Source organism: Carassius carassius, chromosome 33, assembly GCF_963082965.1.
Source record: "Carassius carassius chromosome 33, fCarCar2.1, whole genome shotgun sequence".
Classification (NCBI taxonomy): Eukaryota; Metazoa; Chordata; class Actinopteri; order Cypriniformes; family Cyprinidae; genus Carassius; species Carassius carassius.
This window is the reverse complement of record NC_081787.1, coordinates 1,489,269-1,516,032: the sequence shown is the minus strand read 5'-3', so window position 1 is coordinate 1,516,032 and position 26,764 is coordinate 1,489,269. Positions and strand designations below refer to the sequence as shown.

Here is a 26,764-nt window from a genome sequence, read left to right as displayed (position 1 = left end):
TTCAAAGAATTTTTTTTTCAAACTGTAGCCACTGCAATGCAATCTCAATGAGTTTTAGGAGAGCTAGCCCTAACGTGCTTTCGTCATCGTGCGTAACCTTAACTTGTGCAACGACTGGTGGGAGCAGAGCTAAAACAATATCACACCACTGTAAGAGGTCTTAAAAATAGAAAGGCTATTAAGACCGATCTTGTACTTTCTAAATAGTTGTTGTTTAATTTGATCCTTTTATGTAATTTGGTCTGGTTTTTTTTTTTTTTGTGTTTATTGTTTGTTTTGTATGCCTGTTTTAGTAGTGTATTTGTGTATCAACCTTGGCATAAACAGATGTTGTTGTATTGTATTGTTAATACTGAATAAAAAAAAAATAAAAAAAAAAAAAAATAAAAAACGACTGGTGGGAACACTGACATCCAATAATATTTAAAAACTATTGAATTTTAAAAACAAGAAAAAAAAAAACAAGAAAAACTACCGCCCCTTTTGGGCGATTTCTGTCAAACTGGGAATCGCACCGAGTGCTCTCACAGATTTTTTTTTCAAACTAGCCACTGCAATGCAATCTCAATGAGTTTTAGGAGAGCTGGCCCTAACGTGCTTTCGTCATCGTGCGTAACCTTAACTTGTGCAACGACTGGTGGGAACACTGACATCCAATAATATTTAAAAACTATTGAATTTTAAAAACAAGAAAAAAAAAGAAAAACTTTTATATCTGTATCAAATGTAAAAAAATAAAAAAAATAAACAGAGAGACGGGGACAACTATGCCTTTGTCAGCTGAACTTGATCGACATCACGGTGAACATTACCTCAGCATAGATTAATTCTATCGTGTCATTGAAAGAAATACCATTCATTCATCGTAGCAATAAGGATAAGTTGGCAATTAAATAATTAGGACAACCATGACCAAATTTAAAGATCAAACAAGTATCTACAAAGGACGGGAAGTTGTATAAACGAGGATTTTCGATGACTTGGTATGAGCGGAGAAAAAGGCTGCGAAGTAGCTGACGCTTAAAGGTACAAGGTTGTATGACCTGCCACTGGAGGGCGCACTACCAAAACAATAACAATCGCGTGGTTTGATGACGCTAAGAAGGAGCATGAAATGATGGGATTTGTAGTCTTCTACCCAACCGCTGACGGCCATCAATCAGACGGAAAGATAAATCATGGTTTTAACGCGAGTTCAACGATTTGCGTGAGTAGATTACGTACAAAGTCTATGCAAAGACGCGATCAGACTGGATCAGACGCGTCCTCGCGTTGTTCTAGAGACGCGATGCCCCGCGTTTGGCTATATGCTCCATAATACTAATATTGTTGATCATTATAATAGCATACGTTTTCTGTAAAGATACGAATCAAAACAACTCACCTGTCGAGTAAAACACAAGCGAGATCGGCATCTCTTTCTAGTTGAAGTTTGTCCCAAACTCTTCTTGGGTCGTTCGGTTGGCCCGTACGCTTACGTTTACGGGAGCTGTCCTTGTCGACAGAACTAGCGGCAGATGGTAAACAGTAATTATGTTCCATAAATAAGTAACACAATCCAACATTAAACGTGCAAGAAGTGGTAAATAAGGGACTGCTTGAAGCAAGCTAGACACTACTTCCGCATTTGTCCATGACACTGTTGTCATGTGGTTTCTACGTCAGTAAAGGCGGTCACAAAGGGTAACTGACGTCATTGACAAGCGACTGCACTGCCCCGTGTCACTGTCTAGAAAGGGAATTTTCTCATGATTTACAAGTAGTTGAAAACATTAGAGATATTGTTAGTAATCAGCTGGACAAAAAAAGTTTAAGTAAAAAAAAAAGTAAAACGTTTTTTTTTTTTTTGGAAAAACCACATCCTGGCGTCAGTCTTCATTTGCTGCTGAATTGTGTTAACATGTATAAACATAAGGAGAGCAAGAGATTGATTCCTAATATCAGTTTATTTTTAATTAATAATATAGTAGTTCAGTTTCCTTTACATCTTTAACTAGCCGTTAATTTATCAATTGAATCGGTGACCTTTCCTCATTAATCGAGCAAACATTTGTTTAAACATTACGTTCTGTTAATCCTAAAGTAGTGAAAACTGCATCTTAAGTTTATATTCATCATATGGGTCCTCCTAAGATGTAAATGTATTACTTTTTTTTTTTTTTTGTTAACCTGGCAACACATCATTGACAATTAACCATGGTTTCACATGAAAAAAAAATAAAAAAAATAAATTAAATGTATGTAAAATAAAATAAATAAAGGTTACTAGTTAAACTATGCTTACCACAAATTAACTATGGTTTTATACTGATTAATAAGAAAGAAAGAAGATTCACGAACCCGCTCTGAATCAAATGATTCGCAATGCGACTGGAGCGCTTCGAAACAGTGAATCATTTAACTGGTTCGGAGTTTCGAAAAGCTCATTAACTACATGGTTTTTAAAATCATCACAATCCATGAAAGTGAAAATGAATGGCTCTTTTGAACTGCTAGCGAATCACTTGATCTGAATGATCGAAGTCACGGGTTTGAATCAATCGGAGCGATTCCAGCGTAAATGATTCACTCAATTGAATCGGTTCGTCTGTTCCTCTTATCGCGTCTTTACGTCTTTAGTCATGTTTACACGACACTGTCAACACTACTGGCTTAGATCGATAATGGTATGAAATTAATGGAAATAAGTGAAAAATTATGGATGTTTACAAATAAAACGTCTCTTCAGAAGTTCTGCACGGTAGGAGGCGCTATTACACATATTTTGAAAGAGACTGAATCACGGACCAAAACACTGCAAAGAAGCAGAAACAAGCCATCGCGTGTAAATGCACATATACAACTAGCGCGATAGTTATTTTATAAAGTAAAAAGTAACATACATTATTATTCACAGGTGTGATCCTGTAAAAGCAGTTATTAGCACATATATTCTCAAGTTTCGATATAAATGCTCCTTTTGTAAACTATCAGTTGAAGATATTGGAACATTTATTTCGTCTATTGTACGATTATTTAACTATTATTTTTCTACATTCATTTTTTTCCATTTCATTTTGGGTTGACTTTAAAATAGACATGCCATAAAAAAATTAAACAAAGCCCTTCATTTCTAAACTCGTGATATTTTACTTTGTTTTCGAAACCCATATTTTTCTGAAAAAAAAAAAACATTATTAAACCTAATTATTTTACAAAGTTTTATATTCATGTAAAAAAAAATAAAAAATAAAAGAAACCTGTATTACCTTTTTTTCTTTTTTTTTTTTTACCTTAAACCAGGTACTGGAAGCTTTAGCACTGTGTGCAGGTGCCAAGTCCTGTTGGAAAATGAAATCTGCATCTCCATAAAGTTGGTCAGCAGCAGGAAGCATGAAGTGCTCTAAAACTTCCTGATATACTGCTGTGTTGACCTTGGACCTCAGAAAACACAGTGGACCAACACCAGCAGATGACTTGGCACCATGCAAAATGGAAATGCCAAAGGAAATGCAAAATGTACTTTCATCAGAGAACATAACTTTGGACCACTCAGCAGCAGTTCATTCCTTTTTGTCTTTAGACGCTTCTGACGCTGTCTGTTGTTCAGGAGTGTCTAGACACAAGGAATGCGACAGCTGAAACCCATGTCTTGCATACGTCTGTGTGTAGTGGTTCTTGAAGCTGCAGTCCACTCTTTGTGAATCTCCCCCACATTTTTGAATGAGTTTTGTTTCACAATCCTCTCCAGTGTGCGGTTATCCCTATTGCTTGTACACTTTTTTTCTACCACATATTTTCCATCCCTTCACCTCTCTATTAATGTGCTTGGACACAGAGCTCTGTGAACAGTCAGCCTCTTTTGCAATGACCTTTTGTGTCTTGTCCTCCTTGTGCAAGGTGTCAGTGGTCGTCTTTTGGACAACTCTCGAGTCAGCAGTCTTCCCCATGATTGTGTAGCCTACAGAACTAAACTAAGAGACCATTTAAAGGCTTTGCAGGTGTTTTGAGTTAATTAGCTGATTAGAGTGTGGCACCAGGTGTCTTCAATATTGAACCTTTTCACAATATTCTAATTTTCTGAGAGACTGAATTTGGGATTTTCCTTAGTTGTCAGTTATAATCATCAAAATTAAAAGAAATAAACATTTGAAATATATCAGTCCGTGTGTAATGAATGAATATAATATACAAGTTACTCTTTTTGAATGGAATTAGTGAAATAAACTTTTTGATGATATTCTAATTATATAACCAGCACATGTATATATATATATATAAGTGTGTGTGTGTGTGTTTTGATCATTGTTCTGAATTTGCTCCAGGCATAACCTTTTATAAAAACTTGATTTTCTAATTTTTTTGCTCAAAATGTTGCCCTTTCTATTAAACTTACCCACTTTCACGTGTTTATTAAAAAGAACGCATGAATCTAGAATAAAAGTTTTGTTTGTTTGTTTACATAAGCAGAGGTTCTGTTATTTTTGACAAATTGCATGTTAAGGTATTCATGCAACAAAACACTCTTCTGGGGGCCATGCAATGTTTGTGAAAATGATCAAACATTCAGGCGCTGGCTTGAAACTTAAAAAGAGTGAGTCAACATTCACATCTGACTTTCATAACATGCTGTATTTTAAAGTGAATCAGAATATTCAACGAGTAAGTTGATTTTATCCATCAAGAACTGATTGGATCGTGAGCAGTGGGCGTCAGAAATCAGGAGTCAGAATGTGAGTTAGTGAGTTTGGTTTGGTCCAGCTCCGTCTCCTCATCTGTTGCCTACAGCAGTCTCCCAGTGATGAACACTGCCTCCATCACTTGAACCTTACAGTTTAAACACGCAATCATTTATTCATTTCACATGTGGAATTATTACATGTGCTAGGTGTGATTTTGCATTTACCATCAGTGAAAATTTTGTTCAAAACTATGTTTTTTTTATGTTTTCACTTTTGTTCAATTTAATGCGAACGTAATGAAATAAGATAATCATTTCTTAATATTACTTGTCCCAGATTTCTTAAACAGTAGAGTATCACAGTTTCCACAAAAAAATTGTGCATATTTTATCAAATAAATGCAGCCATTAAGAGACTCCAAAAAATATCAGTAGTGTATGCAAAAAAAATAAATAAAAATGTTTTATGGTTTCCCCTTCACCCAAAACATTTTTTTTCCACAATAGTCAATCCTGGCTCACTTTATATAAAGCTACATTATGGATTGTGAAATTGAAAAAAAAAAAAAATAATAATAATAATAAAATGACTTGATTGCAGGCGACTCTTGGACTTTTTGAAAACGTATTACTTAAATATATAGTTAAATGCTATCGCTATTGCATATACCTACAGTTATTGCCATAACCTTTATTAAATTTACATGACCAATTGCCAAGATTTCAACAAAAGCCTAAAACAATCCCTAACCAGTTATTTGGCTATGCATTGATTATATCTCTTCCCTTAAGACCTAGACGTCGTCAGCTGGAAAGATGATTCAAATCCTTACATAAGACAAAGACAAGATATACGCACTCAAAAAGTATACAGGGTCAGATTTGATTTCTTAGTCATTTTTTTTTTCGTCACATTACAGCAACATGGGTCACTTCTTCCTCTCGATCTGATGACAGTACAGTTTCTGAGATGTGATGTTTCTGAAACATGTGTGATGAATTATATAACATAACCAACCCAGCAGTGCACAGACAGATCATGTTTCATGCATGATCAGTTTTTTTGAATGCATGTGTGTTTAGAGCTACTTTAACCCATTGCATGGTAGAAATCATGACCGAAAGAGCACATGATAAAAACAGCGCACTTATATTTTGCATAGGCTTTGATATTAGGGTTAGAACAGCCAGACAGTAAACTGTACTGCTACTGTAAGTGTGATATCTGCTGTAGATGATTACACATCTGTCATTTCATCCTCCATGTCGTCTCCCTCCGCTTCACCTTCCTCCTCCTCCTCCTCTTCCTCCTCCTCTGATGTCATATCCGCTTCCTGCACCTGGGACATGCACTTCTGACAGGAACAGATGAATAAGTAATTCTCCCTGAAAACCAGAGGGAAAGATGATGTGGTTTAAACGAGAGTCACAATTCAGTCTCTGTTTGAAACAGCATTAGCTTATACTTTCAGTCAAACACACACACACACAATAAAAATTAATGTAAGAACTGTTACGCAGCTCTCGTTTACGAAGTATTTCAAGAGTCATACAACAGATCTGTGACAGAAATACAGGGTAAGTACTCTATAAAAAATATTTGGGTTGTTTCAACCCACCTTTGGGACAAATATGGACTAACCCAGCTTTTGGGTTACATTTTTAACCCTAAATATTTTATCCATATTTGACCAAACTCATTTATCACATTAATGTGAATAGGATCATCTTGTGCCGTATTTATATAAAGCACAATGAGAAAGAAATCAATTTAAATAAATCAAGGTTTCTTAAACTGGGGTTTGTGAAGAAACGAGCTAATGATGAATTAAAATCATAAAAAACAAGTGATTTTAAAACAGCGAAATCAAAATAAAACACTAACAAACTAAAAAAAAAAAAAAAAGATGAAATCTTGTATTTGTTTTCCTGCCGTGAACATGCAAATGTGTTACTTAAGTACTAAATTATTAACATATCACGTAAAAAGTTTGATTAGGAGTATTTTAAAGTGTGATACAATTTAATTAAAACTGATCCAGATTAAAGTTACCCAGCACAGTAAATACGTACATAAATATATACTTTATTTTAAGATGTCCTTGCTCCACTCTAATAATACATCATAAAAGTACCGAGAAATTTTAATTAACTACATGCACTTACAACACGGTTTGAATTAGCATGCAATTATGCATAATTCCTTGTTATTATACCAGTAAGACGTGTGTAACAAGGACACCTGGAAATAAAGTGTCACCTGAAATCCGAATACAAAGGTTTGAATGCTGAATATTAAATCTTTCACACTCAAGTGTTCGGTCCAAGTTTAGATAAATAATATGCATCAGATCCGAGGGAGGTTGGTCTCAGATCTCGACCTCAGAGACCGGTGATTCTTCTCAAGGTGAAGAATATAATAAAGCCTCACTGGAGCTGCTGCGTGAGAACAAGGCCAGCGATGGTCTCTGGAGCCGAGCCGGTTCACACTGAATCCTTAAACTAGGGATTGCACTGGTTTACCTCAAGATCTTGTGCCGGCTGTGACGACTGCGGTCTCTCTGGCAGACGTCCAGGTAGCTGATACAGATCTCCTGCAGAAACACATCACACAATCAGCAACGAAGCAATGCTGTCCTTATTTTATCACAGTTACTTGAGGAACCAAGGGAACCGAGTTGTGCAGAAATGATAGGTTTTCGGTTTTATTGTTTGTCAGTGGTCTTACTTCTTTCCACTAACAGAGCACACTTCAAATTCATACTATTCATTAATTCGTCTCCTTTCTTTTTACGGGAGTTTCTTCCGCTCATCAAGGGTGCATTTAATTATTTTTTCTATTTTAATATGCATTAATAAACTGTGATTTATTTCGGTGATGCGCAGCTGTATTTTCAGCATCATTACTCCAGTCTTCAGTGTCACATGATTTAAAGGATATTAAAATAGAAATCATTGTATTATATTGTAATGACATTTTGCAAGATTACAGATTTTTTTTTCTCATCATTATCAATGTTGAGAACAGTTCATATTTCAGAGGAAACTGTGATGCATTTTATTTTTGCAGGATTCACAGATTAACAGAAAGTTCAAAAGAACTGAATTTATTTACTCTCGCTTTCCATCAATATAATGCTTCCTCGCTAAATATATAAATCAACGGTAGTGCAAAATTTTCCCCATTTAATTCTACGTCCCTGCAATTGCAACCTAACCTCAAATCGAATTCAGGAACCGAACTGGAATTTAAAAAGCATTCATAGGTAACCTTATAAAAATGCATAACCCTCTCGTTCTTAACTACAATGTGAATTCAGTGCAGAAAGCCATTAGAGATCCACAATAAGCTGTCATGCACTGCATGTCTAATATGATAAAAAATAACTCTGTGCAACATGAACAGTATTGCACCGTGAATGCACGCTTTTTCAATCTATAAGAAAACTGCTCTTGAGTCTAAACTGTCGAAACGGAAACACTCAAGGCTTTCGAACACATTACGAGCCTCAGCTTAGCATCTATGATCTAAGATGCTCGTCTGACCTCTCCAGGGCCGATGTCACTGAGAGCGTTGAGGTGGAGGAGGAAGTTATTGTCAGGAAAAGACGCCTCGGCGTTGGGAACGCAGCTGTGGTTACCTGTGAACACAGGAAACACTCATAAATCTTCCCCTCTCTTTTTGAGGAGCACAAAAACAGGCTTCATTAACAAAGCTGACGCCTCAAAGCTAACTTGCATGCAAGAATTAATACTGAAAGACACGCCAACACGAATAAAGACGGTTCTCACAAGAGCTCTGCAGCAGGAAAAGACCAGAGCCCTCGCAGTTGAGGAAATCGCCGGTTTCTGCGAAAAAAAAAACAAAACATGGATTTATTTCACACTTTTGCATGAAACAATCACACTTCACGTAGTGGTCACAAGGCACCAGATGTCTAACACAGAGATATGCATGGTGTACAGATCAATGAGCTTTATAAAAAGGTTAAAAATGACCTTTGTCGATGTCCTTGTACAGCTGGTCGATGAAAGCGTCCAGTTGCTCCCTCTGCTGGCCGGGAAGCTCCAGCGCATCACACGCATGAACCCACTGACTCAGAGAACTACAGAGGAATATTACTCTACTGCACACTTGTGTACGCTAAAAATAAGTTTGCATTGAGGGGATATTACCTGGTGCCAATACCCTGACCGTTGGTCCCGACGAGGGCAAACAGAGAGCGAAACCCTTCAGGAGTGAACCACTGTAACAAAGAACAGAGTCGCTCTCATTCACACTCCATTACATGACATAAAGCAGTGATAAATCACAGATACACTGTCTGTTTGACCAAATAACTGTGTAAGTTATCACTATATTATCAGATATTGTATTTAAGAAAATATACATTAGACTTCAAAATTTGTGTTTGGTAATATTTCATTAACTCTTTATAATAAGGTCGCATTAGTTAATGCATTAGCTAAAAATGTGCAAGATGTATTTATTAATCTTAGTTAACATTAGTAAATTAAAATATGACTGTTCACTGTTAGTTCATGTTAGCCCAGATCCAGGAATGCATTAACTAACATCAATGAACTGTACATTTATTACAGTGTTTATTAATAAAAATACAGTCGTTCGTTGTTAATGTACAGTGCATTAAATGTTAACAAGCACAACTTTTGATTTTAATAATGCATAGTGAATGTTGGAATTAATATTACAATTAATAAACGCTGTAGAAGTGTTGTTTATTCTTAGTTCGTGTTAAATAAAGGAGTTAACTAATGGATTTATTATTAGAATTATCAATGCAATGCTTTTTTTGGGGCCGGTGATACTTTTTTCAGGATTTTTTGATGGATAAATAACATTTGTTCAAAATATGAACCTTTTCTAACAAGATTAATCTTTGCTATCACTTCTTAACAATTTAACACAATCTTGCTGAATAAAAGTTTTAATATCATTAAAAAAAAAAAAAAGAAAAAGAAAGAATAAAAAATGCACTGACCCCAAACTTTTGAAAATATTTATATTTTTAAGAAATGCTCTTCTTTTTATCCATCAAAGAATCCTGAAATAAAAGTATCATGGGTTCCAAAAAATTATTATTATTATTATTATTATTATTATTATTATTATTATTATTATTATTGTTATTAATAATATTAATTTCCAGCACTGATAATAAATCATCATATTAGAATGATTTCTGAAGATCAGAAGACTGGAGAAATGATGCTGAAAATTCAGCTTTGCATCAGATAAATAAATTACATTTTAATATATATTCAAATAGAAAATTGTTATTTTACATCACAATAATATTTAACAATATTACAAATTTTTCTTGTATTTTTGATCAAATAAATGAAGTTTTGATGAACTTTAAAACTTCTTTAAAAATCATTCTGATCCAAACTTTTGACCGGTAGAGTACACAAAATATTATTATTAGTTTTTTTTTAATCTTACCAACCCCAAACGTTTGAACGGTGATGTATGTGACACTTTTGCTTCTTAAATAAATCAGTAAAGACAGATGAAGCGCGATACAGACACCTGACTGAGTCGATCCTCGTACAGCGCGGTGGAGAACAGATTTCGCAGCAAAGACAGCTGTCCCTGAAAAACAACAACACAGTTAGTGACTTAAGATGTGAATCAATATCTTGCATTGGAGAAATCATTCATTTGTCAGTACCACCCAATTACAAAACCTCTCCGAACAGGCAAGAGTGATCTGAAGCATGACATTGAGATCTAATCAAATTAGCGGAGTCAAAAGTCTATACATGTACCTGAAACTTCTCTCCTAACAATTTATGAACTATTTCCTCCTCTTCGTTTGCGGAGCGACTGCAGAAATGAGAGAACAACCTCTGCCAGCGCTCCTTATCTTGAGCCTGAAAAAAAATTATTTCACAATTACTTATGAATGCCACTGAATTAAAAACATGAAAAAGATCATTGCAAATATCACAACACTGATTTGTTTTTGTTTGTGGCTCTCTCAAAATTCAGAACTTTAAGATTAATAAAAAACACAGTTATCTCTTCAGTGGAGGAAACAAGATTCCATTATTACTAAAAATGAATTTATGTAAACAATCATCTTTTTAGACGATTATTTAGATCAATAAGAAAAAAAGTTACCTGCTTGATGCTGGCCACCATCTTTGCCATTATCATGATACTAGATGTTTCCGGAGGGTAGTGCATGCTCCTGGATAAAATGCAAAAAATACAAATAAAATAAAGAGTCAAGCATTTCAAGACCTTTGCACCAGCAGCCTTCAAACCGACCCATCTGCAAAACCTCTCTAATGTTCTGCATACAGATGAAACGCTTTCATATTTCACATCATGTTTATAGTGAGCAAAAAGATCATCAATATTATCACCGTATCTCTTTTTGTTTGCATAAACATTAAAATAATAACATTAAAAATGATGGTCGGATTTAAAACAAACAGAAAATATTGGTTGGGCGACTTATAAGATAACGTTCCACATGCTCAAGTAAAAAAAAAAAAATTTTTATAAAATGATAAACCTTATATTCCAGCCTTGAAATCAAGTTTAGGAAAAGAAAGAATCAAAATGAACCATTATATGGATTTTAAAACAATTCTACATAGGCTCCTTATAATCCAAAGCGTTTTCAAATGAAAATGTAACTCCTCTGTCTGACAGCAGGTGGCACTGTCTGGACTTCAGCGTGGTTTATGGTGATATTTTCAGTGTATGAGAGAATATTTACCGCCAGGCGTCCTGCAGTTTGTTGAGCGGATGATCAGGATCCTGATGTGACGAGCCGAGACACAGGAGCCGGTGATACTGCTCCCATGCAGCCTGTCGGCACTCAACACTACAGTACACCACCTGAACACACACTCAACACTTCAGTACATCACCTGAGGAGATCACATTATATTCTGAACAACAGACATTAGGTCAAATCTCAACATATTATGAAGCACCTCCTGAATCAAACACTAGATGACATCAGGACAGCATGGTGTGTACCTGACAGTGAGGACAGGCCTGGTGTCGATCCGGATGCACTTTACACAGCTCCGGATGAGGCAGACTGAGAGCCGGAAGACCGCTCAAGCGTCTGGCGTTCTCCTCCGCCGTCTCCAGAGCACGCAGACAGTGCTCACACGCTGAACACGGGACAGGAAACACAGCAGAAACAGAAGGATATCACCTACACCCCATTACCTAAACTCGATACTTGAGAGTTGTGTGTCTGTAGAAGCTCAATGAACGGAGCGTTATAGTGCGTCCCAAAGAGATCACTGGGAAATCACTTTCACAGACTTTTCCATGAACTGTTTCCTCCTGATGGAGAGACCTGGCCACCTCAGTCCCAGCAGCCCTTAGCCATCCATCTTCAACAAACAACTGAAAACACATCGCTGCCTGTCATCTTTATCTGAGCCTCGAACTCTAACACACTCTGTTCTTACTGCTTATTCTATTTGTTTAAAGAAAAGCCTCTAACACTAGCATTTTCTATTCTTTTGACTAGGTTTGTTTTTATTTAGAAAATGACTAACACTAGCATTTCTATTCTTTTTCTATTATTGTCACTTATTTTTATTTTTAAAATGACCATCTAAGTCTTGCATTTCTATTATTTTTCTATTCTATCTTCATGATTTCTTTTGTATTTATTATAAAAAAGACTCTAAAACTAGCATTTGCTATTCTTTTGACTAGTTTTATTTTTATTTAAAAAATGACTAACTAGCATTTCTATTCTTTTCTATTCTTTTTATTTTTTAAAATGACCATCTAAAACTAGCATTTCTATTCTTTTTCTATTATTTTATTTTTAAAATGACCATCTAAATCTAGAATTTCTATTATTTTTCTATTCCATCTTCATGTTTTCTTTTGTATTTATTATAAAAAAAGACTCTCTAAAACTAGCATTTGCTATTCTTTTGACTAGTTTTATTTTTATTTTAAAAATGACCATCTAACACTAGCATTTCTATTATTTTTCTGTTATTTTCACTTATTTTTTATTTTAAAAATGACCATCAAACACTAGCATTTCTATTCTTTTTGTATTATTTTCACTTATTTTTACTATAAGAAAAGACTCTCTAAAACTAGCATTTTCTATTATTTTTCTATTCTAGCTTCTTGTTTTATATTTACTATGAAAGAAATGACAATCTAACAAAAGCATTCTCTGTTATATATATTGCAAAACGTCTTTTATCCCATAAAACATGATCAAGTGATGTATCTGTAGACTCACCTCTGTATTTGTACAAAGCATTCCACAAGAACTGAGATGAGACCAGAGGCTGCTCGATAAAAATAGTGTCACCCTTCTTGAAAGGTCTTTTGGCGAATAATCCTTTGCCCTGAGGAGAAATAATTTAATAGTTACAAAATTACATATTAGCGTTTGCTGTCTAGAGCATGTCCTTATGCACGACTTAATTTTAGCGCGCGTGCATTTGATTATTTGGCACAGATTACATATTTTGGCATGAGATGAGACTCCGCCGGCAGTACAATCAAAGAAAACCCGCTTAATAAACACAACACAGCTCTATTATCTGAGGAGGATGGGTCTCTATCATGGTGTAACCGTTCCATACCTTGACTTTATCGATAAATCGAGCCTCCACGCTATTACTGGCTTTGGCAGGATCCACGCAGCGAGAAAACCTGTCATCCACGGGCGCCGCCATGTTGGATATTTACATATTGACCTCCAACCTCTCGGCTTGACCAATGGTGTACGAGTACGAGTCTCTGACGATTTAAAAAGATTTATTCTGGAAGACAATTTTGGTGCTGCATGTCTTTTTTAAAATAAATAAATAAATGCTACGCTTTAAAGAGAAGGTTTATCTGGTACTGCCTAATAAAAACGTAAAACTGTGGCACTGGAGTGCGGGGCAACTCAACCGTAACTAGTGACGTGAATGAATCGTTCTAGTGAATGAATGAATCTTTCTGAATCGGATCTTTTGCATTAAGCACAGTTAAAGAACAAATGAAACATCGCGGTAATATATAACTTGAATACACACACGGATTTTAATGAGTTGCGCTTTATTAAAACTATATTTAGATTCTTAATCACTTGTGTGTGTATTTTTGAGCAGAATCAGGGTTGCAACAAGTTGTACCGGAAAACATAGATTAACAATAAACACCCTTATTAACTCAATTAAAATTTGATTGGAATGTTTTAGAACAGGGACAGCGAAATTACAGCATGTAAAGACAATTAAATTATGTACTTAAAAAATAATTCATTACTGACTCCAAATTACATGGAAAATTGGTAATATAATCAGACTACTGTTTGATTACTTTTGACCAAACTTGTTTATTTAAATACAAGAATGAATTTAATGAAAAGCAAATAATTAATAAAGTCTTAAAATTTTACAATTTAAATAAATAAAAAAATATCAAAATAAAACACTTACTAAAAACTAAATATTTGACCAGCATGTCATGTGACAAATTAAATATAGGCCTTTTAGATGAAAGAGGTTCAGATCAAAATAAGTTTGGGAATGCCTGCATTACATGAAATATATATATATTTTTTTTTTAATACCGTGAATTTGTGCATTTGAAAGACAAAATCCTTACAAAGACACAGTATGCATGTTTAAATAACCCACTGAGCGATAATTCAAATAAAAAAATTAGTCGTTTACATCAGTAGTTGATGCAGTATTGAAATGCTAAGAAAACACTTCTTAAAACTGAAGTGATTTTTGTAAATCCAGTGGTCAAGTCCTGTGGACTTATAATTTTCCGTGTAATTATAGCCACCTGACTATAGTGACTGGAGTCAGGGAGAATCAATAAATTATAAACAATTAAAAAAGATTATTTGAGTCTCATTCCCAGGAATCTGAGCAGTGTGTTAGGACACAGTCTGCAGTACACACTAGTCCTCCTAAAAAGAACATGAACGCACACACAGCCTTCAAGAAGAGCCATCGCAGAGCAGCGGACCGCTGGGACTTCAGAGGCGCTCAGATGTGGACTGCAGCATCCCGTCGCCGTGGCAACTGTTGCTACGGCGGATGCAGAGTCAGGATGCTCATCATCAGTCTTGGCCATTTCAGAGCTAGAAGCACCACAGCAAGAAATACCAGTGTATGGCATCATTAGTGCACAATTAAAATAGTGAGAAAATCAAGATTAGTGTCCGAACAGCTTTCCATAGAAAACAATGCAAAATACACTTCTGTATAACTTCTGTATAAATATTAAGAAAATTATTAGACTTTTAATAGCCACCAGTATACACAAAGTTTTTGCCATGAAGATGAGGTCAGTTATACAGTTAAACTCTGGAACTATATTTTTATTGTTATCTTTATAGTTATATGCAACCGGGCCCTGCACTTTATCTGACTACACTCCAAAGTCTCCAGTTAACGACTCACTGATTCAAATGATCCGGTCAGAGCGAGTCTCCAGTTAACGACTCACTGATTCATATGGTCCGGTCAGAGTGAATCTCCAGCTAACGACTCACTGATTCATATGGTCCGGTCAGAGTGAATCTCCAGCTAACGACTCACTGATTCATATGATCCGCTCAGGGCAAGTCTCCAGTTAACGACTCACTGATTCATATGATCCGCTCAGGGCAAGTCTCCAGTTAACGACTCACTGGGTGCTTCTCAATTCTTATTTGTGCATCCTCGTTTCCTCTCCTCGCTTCCTTTCCTCGCGTCTCAGCTCCGCCCCCTGTAGGATGCGAGGGAAGGCTGCAAGGAAAAGACGCGAGGACGGAGGGATCGAATGAAAGCTTTTTTTTACACATTGGAATCCTTGATCACTCGAGCGTCACTTCGTTGCGTCATAAGCAGCGCTCAGAGGATCTGCCCTCATGTTGTTGAAATTTGTTTATTTAAGAAATTCATAATAAATAATAATAAAGAAAGATACCCTGTTGAAATATGTGAGGTGTGTGGTTTATATAAACTGCAAAAGTAAAGTAGAAATCAAAATTATTGTGACCGATGTGAAGGGGGAGGAGAATTTATACGTGCGTCACGTTTTAGTCGATAAAACTCTTCCGCATAGGATGCACCTGTGTATCCTCGCTCATGACTCCTCTGGAAGCCTCCTCACTCCTCGATCCTCGACTCCTCGCGGTGCAATTAGAGAATTGAGATGTCCTTCAAGATGGCTGAGCTCGATCGGTTTCCGGGTCATAGGATAGAGGACGGAGGAGAGAGGAGACGAGGAGGGATATTGAGAAGCACCCACTGATTCATATGATCCGCTGAGGGCAAGTCTCCAGTTAACGACTCACTGATTCATATGATCCGCTCAGAGCAAGTCTCCAGTTAACGACTCACTGATTCATATGATCCGCTCAGAGCAAGTCTCCAGTTAACGACTCACTGATTCAAATGATCCGCTCAGAGCAAGTCTCCAGTTAACGACTCACTGATTCATATGATCCGCTCAGAGCAAGTCTCCAGTTAACGACTCACTGATTCATATGATCCGCTCAGAGCAAGTCTCCAGTTAACGACTCACTGATTCAAATGATCCGCTCAGAGCAAGTCTCCAGTTAACGACTCACTGATTCAAATGATCCGCTCAGAGCAAGTCTCCAGTTAACGACTCACTGATTCAAATGATCCGGTCAGAGCAAGGGTGCTTCTCAATTCTTATTTGTGCATCCTCGTTTCCTCTCCTCGCTTCCTTTCCTCGCGTCTCAGCTCCGCCCCCTGTAGGATGCGAGGGAAGGCTGCAAGGAAAAGACGCGAGGACGGAGGGATCGAATGAAAGCTTTTTTTACACATTGGAATCCTTGATCACTCGAGCGTCACTTCGTTGCGTCATCAGCAGCGCTCAGAGGATCTGCCCTCATGTTGTTGAAATTTGTTTATTTAAGAAATTCATAATAAATAATAATAAAGAAAGATACCCTGTTGAAATATGTGAGGTGTGTGGTTTATATAAACTGCAAAAGTAAAGTAGAAATCAATATTATTGTGACCGATGTGAAGGGGGAGGAGAATTTATACGTGCGTCACGTTTTAGTCGATAAAACTCTTCCGCATAGGATGCACCTGTGTATCCTCGCTCATGACTCCTCTGGAAGCCTCCTCACTCCTCGATCCTCGACTCCTCGCGGTGCAATTAGAGAATTGAGATGTCCTTCAAGATGGCTGAGCTCGATCGGTTTCCGGGTCATAGGATAGAGGACGGAGGAGAGAGGAGACGAGGAGGGATATTGAGAAGCACCCCAAGTCTCCAGTTAACGACTCACTGATTCATATGATCCGCTCAGAGCAAGTCTCCAGTTAACGACTCACTGATTCAAATGATCCGGTCAGAGCAAGTCTCCAGTTAACGACTCACTGATTCATATGATCCGCTCAGGGCAAGTCTCCAGTTAACGACTCACTGATTCATATGATCCGCTCAGAGCAAGTCTCTAGTTAACGACTCACTGATTCATATGATCCGCTCAGGGCAAGTCTCCAGTTAACGACTCACTGATTCATATGATCCGCTCAGAGCAAGTCTCCAGTTAACGACTCACTGATTCAAATGATCCGCTCAGAGCAAGTCTCCAGTTAACGACTCACTGATTCATATGATCCGCTCAGAGCAAGTCTCTAGTTAACGGCTCACTGATTCATATGATCCGCTCAGAGCAAGTCTCTAGTTAACGACTCACTGATTCATATGATCCGCTCAGAGCAAGGGTGCTTCTCAATATCCCTACTCGTCTCCTCGCTCCTCCGTCCTCCATCCTATGACCCGGAAACCGATCGAACACAGCCATCTTGAAGGACATCTCAATTCTCTAATTGCACCACGAGGAGACGAGGATCGAGGAGGGAAGAGGCTTCATGAGGAGAGATGAGCGAGGATACACAGGTGTATCCTATGCGGAAGTATTTTATCGACTTAACGTGACGCACGTATAAATTCTCCTCCCCCTTCACATCTGTTGTAACAATTTTTATTTATATTTTACCTTTTCACTTCAAATAAACCATGCATGTCATATATTTCAAACAGGGCATCTTGCTTTATTAATATTTATTATGAATGTCTTAATTAACAAACTTTAACAACATAAGGGCAGATCCCTTTAATTACAGCTGATGACACTTTGAAGTAACGCTGAAGGGAGCGAGGATAAATCATTTCACTTGATTCAAGTCCTCCATCCTCACGTCTTTTCCTTGCGTCCTTCCCTCGCATCCTGAAAGGGTGGAGCTAAGACACGAGGAAAGGAAGCGAGGAAAGGAAACGAGGATGCACAAATATGAATTGAGAAGCACCCCAAGTCTCCAGTTAACGACTCACTGATTCAAATGATCCGCTCAGGGCAAGTCTCCAGTTAACGACTCACTGATTCATATGATCCGCTCAGGGCAAGTCTCCAGTTAACGACTCACTGATTCATATGATCCGCTCAGAGCAAGTCTCCAGTTAACGACTCACTGATTCATATGATCCGCTCAGGGCAAGTCTCCAGTTAACGACTCACTGATTCATATGATCCGCTCAGAGCAAGTCTCCAGTTAACGACTCACTGATTCATATGATCCGCTCAGAGCGAGTCTCCAGTTAACGACTCACTGATTCATATGATCCGCTCAGAGCGAGTCTCCAGTTAACGACTCACTGATTCATATGATCCGCTCAGAGCGAGTCTCCAGTTAACGACTCACTGATTCATATGATCCGCTCAGGGCAAGTCTCCAGTTAACGACTCACTGATTCAAATGATCCGCTCAGGGCAAGTCTCCAGTTAACGACTCACTGATAAATATGATCCGCTCAGAGCAAGTCTCCAGTTAACGACTCACTGATTCATATGATCCACTCAGAGCAAGTCTCCAGTTAACGACTCACTGATTCATATGATCCGCTCAGAGCAAGTCTCCAGTTAACGACTCACTGATTCATATGATCCGCTCAGAGCAAGTCTCCAGTTAACGACTCACTGATTCATATGATCCGCTCAGAGCAAGTCTCCAGTTAACGACTCACTGATTCATATGATCCGCTCAGAGCAAGTCTCCAGTTAACGACTCACTGATTCATATGATCCGCTCAGAGCAAGTCTCCAGTTAACGACTCACTGATTCATATGATCCGCTCAGAGCATGTCTCCAGTTAACGACTCACTGATTCATATGATCCGCTCAGAGCAAGTCTCCAGTTAACGACTCACTGATTCATATGATCCGCTCAGAGCGAGTCTCCAGTTAACGACTCACTGATTCATATGATCCGGTCCGAGTGAGTCTCCACTTAACGACTCACTGATTCAAATGATCCGGTCCGAGTGAGTCTCCACTTAACGACTCAATGATTCAAATGATCCGGTCAGAGCGAGTCTCCAGTGAACAACTAAACGATTCAAATGATCCGGTATTTTTCTTGCATTAATATTTCTTTGTATTATGGCTGTTCAAATTCGTTGGAAGCTCCTGATAAACCCAGAACATTCGTGCAGAAGGAAGAACGACCGAAATCAGAGTGTGTTTGGCTTTGATTAGCAGAGCTTCACCTTTACAAAAAAAATAATTGGTTCTGTCTGTAATTTCATTAACAAAGGTCATTGCTTATAATGAGTAGCACGCTTTTGAGTACCAAAATGTTGTTTTTAACTGGAAGTTCTTCCAGAAAAATTAATATTCTGTCATTGTTTACTCATGGCTTTTTTCTTCTCTGTAACACTAAGAAGTTGTTCAGAATGACAGAGCTGCTCATATAAAGACAAATGTCTGTTTATATTCCTCTGATACATTTGCACCAAATTAAAAGGTTTTAGTAATTTCTTTTTAAACCTTTATTTTTTCCCTTTATATTTGTTTAAATTAAAGTATCTCAAAAATAATAAACTTTCCATAGAAAACAATGCAAAATACACTTTATATGGATTTAAAACAAGAACTTCTGTATAAATATTATGCAGTTTTTGCAATTGTTTAAACAAGTCTCTCTTTCATTACACTACTGTATACAAGAAAACTCCAACTGTTGGCCCTGATTGATCATAAAATAGATTAAAAGAAGAGCTCACCAAAAATCATCCGAGATGTAGTCAAGTTTGTTTCCTCATCAGATTTGTAGAAATGTAGCATTGCATCACTTGCTCACCAATAGATGTGAATGGGTGCTGTCAGAATGAGAGTCTAAGCAGTTGATAAAAACATCACAATAATCCACACCTCTCCAGTTCATCAGTTAACATCTGGAGAAGACAAAGAAATCCATCAAGACATATTTGCATCTAGCAATACAATCCATACTATTGTTTTCGTCAGTAAAAAAAAAAAAAAGTCTGGTCTGAATCAGGAGAGAAATCTGCACAGATCATGCACCGATTACAAGCCAAAAGACTTCAGGCAAATATGAGGCTGGATTTTGATGTGAAAGACAACAGAAGATGGACTTGTTCACTGGAGGAAGCGCTATTATGAATTATGGACTCAAGATTTGACATACCCGAAGTTATCAAGACAGTTGCAAAAGGTAATGGAAGTGTCAGAATATACAAGCAAGCATTGGACTTGTATCATAAAAGTTTTAAAACTGTTATCTTTGACTTCATCTACAGGCACACACACACACAGATACTACTGCATTTCAGATCATCTACACACCACCATTCAAACATTTGGAATAATGTGTCTTTGAACGAAAAAAAAAGTATCTTCTTCTCCCCAAGGCTGCTTTTATATGATCAAAAATTTTGAAATATTATTTAAAATATCTGTTTTCTATGTGAATCTCCGTTAAAGTGTAATGTATTCCTGTGATGTGCAGCTGTATTTTCAGCATCATTACTCCAGTCTTCAGTGTCACGTGATCTTTAGAAATAATTCTAATGTGTTGATTTACTGCTCAAGAAACATTTCTGATTATTATCAACGTTATAACAGTTGTGCTGCTGAATAGTTTTTGTGGAAACTGAGATGCATTTTATTTTATTTCAGGATTCACAGATGAATAGAAAATTTGAATTAGCATTTATCTGAATTAGAACTCTTTTGTCATATTATAAATGTCACTTTGTAGCACGTTAATGCTGTATTGAATACTTCCCTACAATATTTAGTATGCATAAAAAAACCGGTACGACAAAATAGTTCATAGTACAGCTTGACGGCAAAAAAGCGAACTAATTGAACAAAGATTCGGTTAAATTTTTAAGCGATTCTGAATTACAATGCACTTGTCATACTGATATTTATTCCGTTGTTAACAAACACAGCTAGTAAACAAAACTTGCTTCCTTCGCTAAAGCCTACAAAACGCGGACTTTTAACTGAACAACTTCCGGAAACGCCGCACTTCAAAATAAAAGTCTGTAGCCTGCGCGACGGAGAAGAGAAAATAGAAATAACAACTAATCGTACTGCACTACGTTTAAATAAAATAAACATGGTACACGCTATATTTTTTCATCTCTTAAAAATATAATCTGTAGCCTATTTTCAGCTCACCTGAGAGTACAGAATTATTACTATTAATAAGAATTTATCATTTCGTTTTCCATAATTTTTCTACATCAAGTGAAATTGGCTCAATTACCTTGTTTTATACACATAATTATTTTGTCTCCTAAAGGTCAAAAAGAGATTATTAGAAAATAATTATATGAATAGAAACTGCAATGTACTTAAAATATGAATTATATTGCTACATCAATGGTATTTGCATACTTTTCTACACATCTACACAACACTTTTATCCCAAGTGAGTAACATTTCTATTTAGCTGATCTTAAATTAACACACTTTAATATTTCATTAACATATATATATATATATATATATATATATATATATATATATATAAAATCTTCAATTTTCAAACACTTTGAAAGCAGAGAAAAATATATTCTGTGCTTAATATATGCAAAATACTGATATTACAATGACAAGCCAATGTTTGAAAAAAATAAAAATGAAACCTGTTTGCTGAATTTTAGTTTTTTATTTTAGTTTTTTCATATGAGATTTTTTTTATCTTCGCATTTTTTTGTGAAACCAAAGCCAGCCTGACCAAATTACACAGACATAAATTATATAAATAGTCATGTGACACACATCCTCATCTATTACTTTCTTTATACACACACATCAAGTTGCCCACACTTAAGGCAACTTATTTTCTGGACACGAAGAAGAGAGAGGTTGCCCACGAGACAACCGTCTACAATTCCCAGGTTTTAAAAAAAACAATGTAAAAGTGTTCTGATAAGACAATAGAACTACACTTTTTATATTCTGTCCAGAACTAGAAGTGTTAAAATCTTGCCATTCTTGTTTAAGGAATAGAGAGTGCGAGACAAGACCACCAACCTACAGGACTCAACTTAAAATAACAACTGAAAAAAACTAAACAAAAAACATCCTTTAAGTCAATTAAACACCCCAATATATAACTATTATACAGAAGAAGAAAAAAAGTGTTTTAAGTAAACAACAAAATATATTCTAAGCATTAGTGAATCAGAAAAAAAAGGTAATGCTAAACAAAACATCGCCGTGAATTATCTGAAACATTGTCGAGTCATTAATCATCTTCATTATAAGAATGGCCAGTGCAAAAACAAAAAAAAACCTGGTCAGTGTTTTACAAAGCAATGCATCACAAAAAAAACTCTTATCGACAGGTGCATTTGGTAGCAATCATTTCCTCGTACTCCTTGTAAGCGATGGAGCCGTCGTTCTCAATGGTCAAAACACTTAACGGATTATATTCTGAAGGCACACATGAAGGTCTAGGCACAGAGGAGTCCAGCTTCTCGTAAATTAGATTCTGAACCATCGTGTGCACTGGAGACCCGTAAATATATCCCACAGCCCTCGGACAAGACCCCTTACAGTACCTCGGGTTGTATTTGTGAGGCGCTATGATCCAGTGATCAAGTTTGAGCTGATTGAAGCTCACTTTGAAATCGTGCAAGTCACAGTCATCCGTGGGGAAGTCGTACATTGGGACTAGTTTAGGCATGCTGGTTTCCGGCGAGTCGGTGGTTTTTAACGTGCCTCGTTTCTTTCGTGAAACTGAATCCCACCATGTAGACTTTCCATCCCATTGGTTCGACGTCAGGTCTACCATCCGGCCTCCTGAAGCTCTTCTCTGGTACGCAACCTCGCTGGTGTCATTGAGGTACAGAAGAAGAGACGGAGATCTGTGAGTTAACTCCACCGGGCTCTTATGAACCTGGCCTCCGGGTCTAGGGATCATATCTTCAACACATGTCAGGTTTATGAGCAGATGGATGTCTTTCTTATGGGCTTGGATGAGAGGATGGAGGAAGGAGGTCACGTCGAGCTCCACCCAGCGGCGGCGGACTCTTCTGTCAGTGTGGACGCGGAAGCTGAGAAGAGGGACCGACTGCTGCGTGCCGAAGTGAGGAGAACACATCTGATCCTTCGAGGGCTTCTGCTCTTTCACGTCGAGATAGCAGAGCGATGTGAAGGAGGCGATGTGGTTGTGGTCGAAAGAGTAAAGCAGGACCGACTTCAGCAGCTGCTCCTGAGACCTCACTCGAGTCAGACTGTAGGAGATGTCCTGCATGAAGAACTCTGCCGAGATAACAAAAAAGTAATATTAAAGGAACACATTCTTCGCTTGAGCTCAGTTGCTTGACTTTGTTGTGGATGGACTGCAGTTTCAATGTTTGGAATGGAATATGGTGATTGCATTTGGTAATATATATTTTTTTTCTGTGGTTAATGCGTAAATGAAGAGGAAAAGCAAAATATTAAAATGTCTTGGCTGTATATTTACTGAGTTTGTAGAGGAGGGTCAAAATTATAATTTTCACCTGAGATTTGGAGACACATCACATGGGTTAAAATGACTTAAAAAAATAGCAGCATCATTTTTATATTATTTCTACACAGAGATTGGTACGTCTATTGATAACATCTGTTGACGTAATCAATATCTGGTGCATTATATGCCAATGGTGACATTTCAAAAATAGGGGAAAAGCACTTTTCAAGTTCATTCTCCAAAGTTTGTGTGGATGTATCTCAAGAAGTATTAAATGTATCTTAATGCCCTTTTAGATTTTGGATCTTACCCAACTTTCCTTTTGGTGTCTTAATTTTTAACGCCCTGTATGGTTCGGTCCCCGAAATATGGGGATCTCAAAGCAGCTCCATGTACAGATTGAATGATATATGTTGGATAATATCCATTTTCAATGGTCGAAAACCAAATGTTTGTCACTTTGTATACAACTGATATTTGTTATAATTAAAGGGGAATGTCTGAGTAGTAAATAATGTTGAAACTACAGTTATAGGTTGTTTTTCTATATCAAAACAAATGCGAGGAACAAATCTTTCTGAGAGCTAAAAATGCACAGAAATGGTCAAATCAAGGCACATTAAATTGCTCTAATTAATCTATTCATAAGATTCTACACATTATTCCGATTTTTTTGTGTTCACCATATACTGCAACAAAAGAACTGGCAACCCTGTCCAGAAGTAAAAATCCCACGCACTTTCTCCAGAAAGAAACTGATTCATCACAAAAACGTATAAAACTTCTAAAAACATAAACGGCATGCAAGTTTGTGATGATGTCACAGAAGTATACAAGTCAGTATGATTTCAATCTAATAATGTGTGCATAACCACTGAAGAACAACACTAGTTTAGTTTACTCAAAAATTAACATTTGGTCAACATTACTCATGTTGTTCCAAACCCGTGAGACTTTCGCTAATCCTTGAAAAACAAATCTCTTCATTTATACTGAAACCTCTGAGACTTTAGTCCACCAAAACGTGATGCTTCAAAACGATTATAAATGACATTCATTAGAAGAGAATGGAATAAAAACTTGTGGGTTTGGAATGACATGAGAATATGACAGTTTTCATTTTGGGTGAACTATCCCTTTAAGCACACAGAACTTGAGATCCACCAATCAGAGAAAGCCTTGTGACTATAGAAAGAGGTCTATTATTGAATCAGGCTCCCTGCAAAATTTGAATATTTTGAAATAAATGTATAATATTGTGCACTTATGTTAATAATGTAGTTCAATGCCTCAATAAAAGTGTGTACTTCTCAGCTTATCAAATGTTTTTGTAATAAAATCTTGGCGCAATAGTCCTCGCTCACTTCAGTTATGCTGTCGCTTTAATATCATACATAAATATAATATTAATGTCAATTATAACATGCTGCAGACATTAGCTTTTAAAGTTGCTGATATTCAGTATATCTTATGTGCAGTATGTGAAATATCTAGGAAAATGTATTAAGTTGTTATTCCACGAATAGGCTATGGATAACGTGCATAAAATGAACAGAGGGGTACATTTGCAACACAAATGAATGTTATGAGTCTTAATCGACCGCATGTTTAAATCGCTGGTAAACATGTCTCAGATTCACTTGATGGAGTAGAATACCTCGGTTCTGCTCGAGACACTCCTCTCGAGGCGTGATCAGGCGGGCAGTGTTGTACAGGTGAGACGCCTCGGGACTCCTGTCCGGTTTGGATGATAGTTTATACAGTCTCTTCATGTAGCGCACATATCTGGAGTCCGGTTTGGCTCGTGGTGTGAAGTCTCCCCATGGGTTCTGTTCTGATAGAGCCTTCAGCAAAGGGCTCAGGATATTCCCATGGTGCACGGAGACGTCGGGCTCGACAGACTCGTTTTCAAAGCTGTAGTGTGATGTAAACGACAGGCAGATAAGCGCGAGCACCATGAAGGATGTGAGCAGGGAGCAGCGCGCGCCAAATTTAAAAACAGGCATCGCCATAATAATATAATCTGGAGAAGACTTCAGAGTCTCCGGCCAAACCTCGCTTCCGTCGCCCTTACCTTACAGACAGGTGTGGGCAATCAGGACGAGGTGCTTTTTTGGGGTGGGGACAGGAAAGCCGGTACAGACATCCACAGAATTTTAATCCATTTTGGTTTTACTCGTCTCAAACAACGCGACATTTCTTTTAGATTCGCTGTCGATGAGCTCGGACGAGTCTAGTTTAAACACAAGTTACGTAGTTAATATGGTTAACAAAAGAAATACGGTTATTGTCTGCGTGTCAGTAATAATTGAGAGCGTCACGAGGACATCTGACCTATATAAAGTGATAATAAAACACATTTAAAGGCTTTCACAGAACATTTATTTGGGGCAGGGATGTCAAACTCATTTTTTGGAGGGATGGAGCCCTGCAGAGATGTTTTCCAACACAATGTAGTTTTCAAATAAGCCTGAAGGACTTGATTGGTTGGATCAGGTGTGATTAATTAGGGTTGAAACTGAACTTTTCTGGGCTTAAATTAATATATTGAGTTTGAAGTCCCTGATTTAGGGTGAATAAGATCCAGACAGCATGATGTCTGTTTAAATAGGAAATCTTCTGCTGTGTGTAAACATCTGAGTTTTACATGCATTGTGAAGCATCTTAAAGACATCTTCTAAACGTCTATTTGATGGTAGAAAAGGTACTATAGATGTATTGCAGATGAGCAAACACACAAAAGAAATGGGTCTTGCAGACATCAAATATAGGTATCGGTGATGACCTGGGTTTCTAAATTGCTTAAAATGTCCACGTTTTGTCTTTGATTTTCATACTTGCTGATGATAATGACTGAGAAGTATTTTTGACCAATAGCGTGAAGGAAATGTACATAATCGACCAATCGTGGCGTGTGAGAAGGCGGGATCTAGAGACAACGGCCAAGCAATACAAACACACAATACAATGCAATATTATCAAGCTGCAGACTCGGAGCCTGCTGCATCTACAGTCCCGCATTCTCAGACCCCTCGTTTTTCGAGACAGCGCCTCCTGCTGTTCGGAAGATCGTATAACACCCTTATCCAAATGCCATTGAAAACATCAGAATGCAATATTACGGTCTCTTTTTATTTAAAGTTATCCAAATAAATATTTGCGTTTCCTGCTTAATGCATGTGCCAAAAAAATCATTGTGTTCTCAAACTAACTAATTACCCAGTATTTATTTTTTGAGCGTGGGTGTAATTGAAAGGAAATTACTGATGCAAACGTTACAAATACAAATTGAACTATCATCTGAAAAATATTATGTGACATTA

The 26,764-nt window shown here is 37.1% G+C and overlaps 2 protein-coding genes across 2 annotated transcripts; both read right to left on the bottom strand.

Annotated features, from left to right (window-relative positions):
- Nucleotides 1–5,336: 5,336 nt before the first annotated feature.
- Nucleotides 5,337–13,430, bottom strand: LOC132114180 (histone-lysine N-trimethyltransferase SMYD5). The gene is made up of 13 exons (XM_059522293.1): nt 13,280–13,430; nt 12,931–13,039; nt 11,682–11,821; nt 11,416–11,537; nt 10,809–10,878; nt 10,454–10,558; nt 10,215–10,277; nt 8,837–8,907; nt 8,660–8,766; nt 8,453–8,509; nt 8,207–8,301; nt 7,184–7,254; nt 5,337–6,046 (listed from the first exon to the last, which is right to left on the bottom strand). Exons 1-13 carry the CDS (start codon nt 13,370–13,372, stop codon nt 5,899–5,901), a joined length of 1,251 nt encoding a protein of 416 aa, XP_059378276.1. The 5' UTR covers nt 13,373–13,430; the 3' UTR covers nt 5,337–5,898.
- An 8,197-nt stretch (nt 13,431–21,627) lies between these two features.
- gdf9 (growth differentiation factor 9) lies at nt 21,628–25,572 on the bottom strand. Its single transcript, XM_059521261.1, has 2 exons — nt 25,099–25,572; nt 21,628–23,248 (listed from the first exon to the last, which is right to left on the bottom strand). Exons 1-2 carry the CDS (start codon nt 25,451–25,453, stop codon nt 22,320–22,322), a joined length of 1,284 nt encoding a protein of 427 aa, XP_059377244.1. The 5' UTR covers nt 25,454–25,572; the 3' UTR covers nt 21,628–22,319.
- Nucleotides 25,573–26,764: the final 1,192 nt, after the last annotated feature.

Coding starts and splice junctions, on each gene's coding strand:
- gdf9 (XM_059521261.1), bottom strand. CDS start 25,453: ATGGCGATGCCTGTTTTTAAATTTGGCGCGCGCTGCTCCCTGCTCACA. Junction 23,249..25,098: donor GTGTCTCGAGCAGAACCGAG/GTATTCTACTCC, acceptor TTATCTCGGCAG/AGTTCTTCATGCAGGACATC.
- LOC132114180 (XM_059522293.1), bottom strand. CDS start 13,372: ATGGCGGCGCCCGTGGATGACAGGTTTTCTCGCTGCGTGGATCCTGCC. Junction 11,822..12,930: donor TGCTTTGTACAAATACAGAG/GTGAGTCTACAG, acceptor TCCCGTGTTCAG/CGTGTGAGCACTGTCTGCGT. Junction 10,278..10,453: donor TGTTAGGAGAGAAGTTTCAG/GTACATGTATAG, acceptor GTTGTTTTTCAG/GGACAGCTGTCTTTGCTGCG.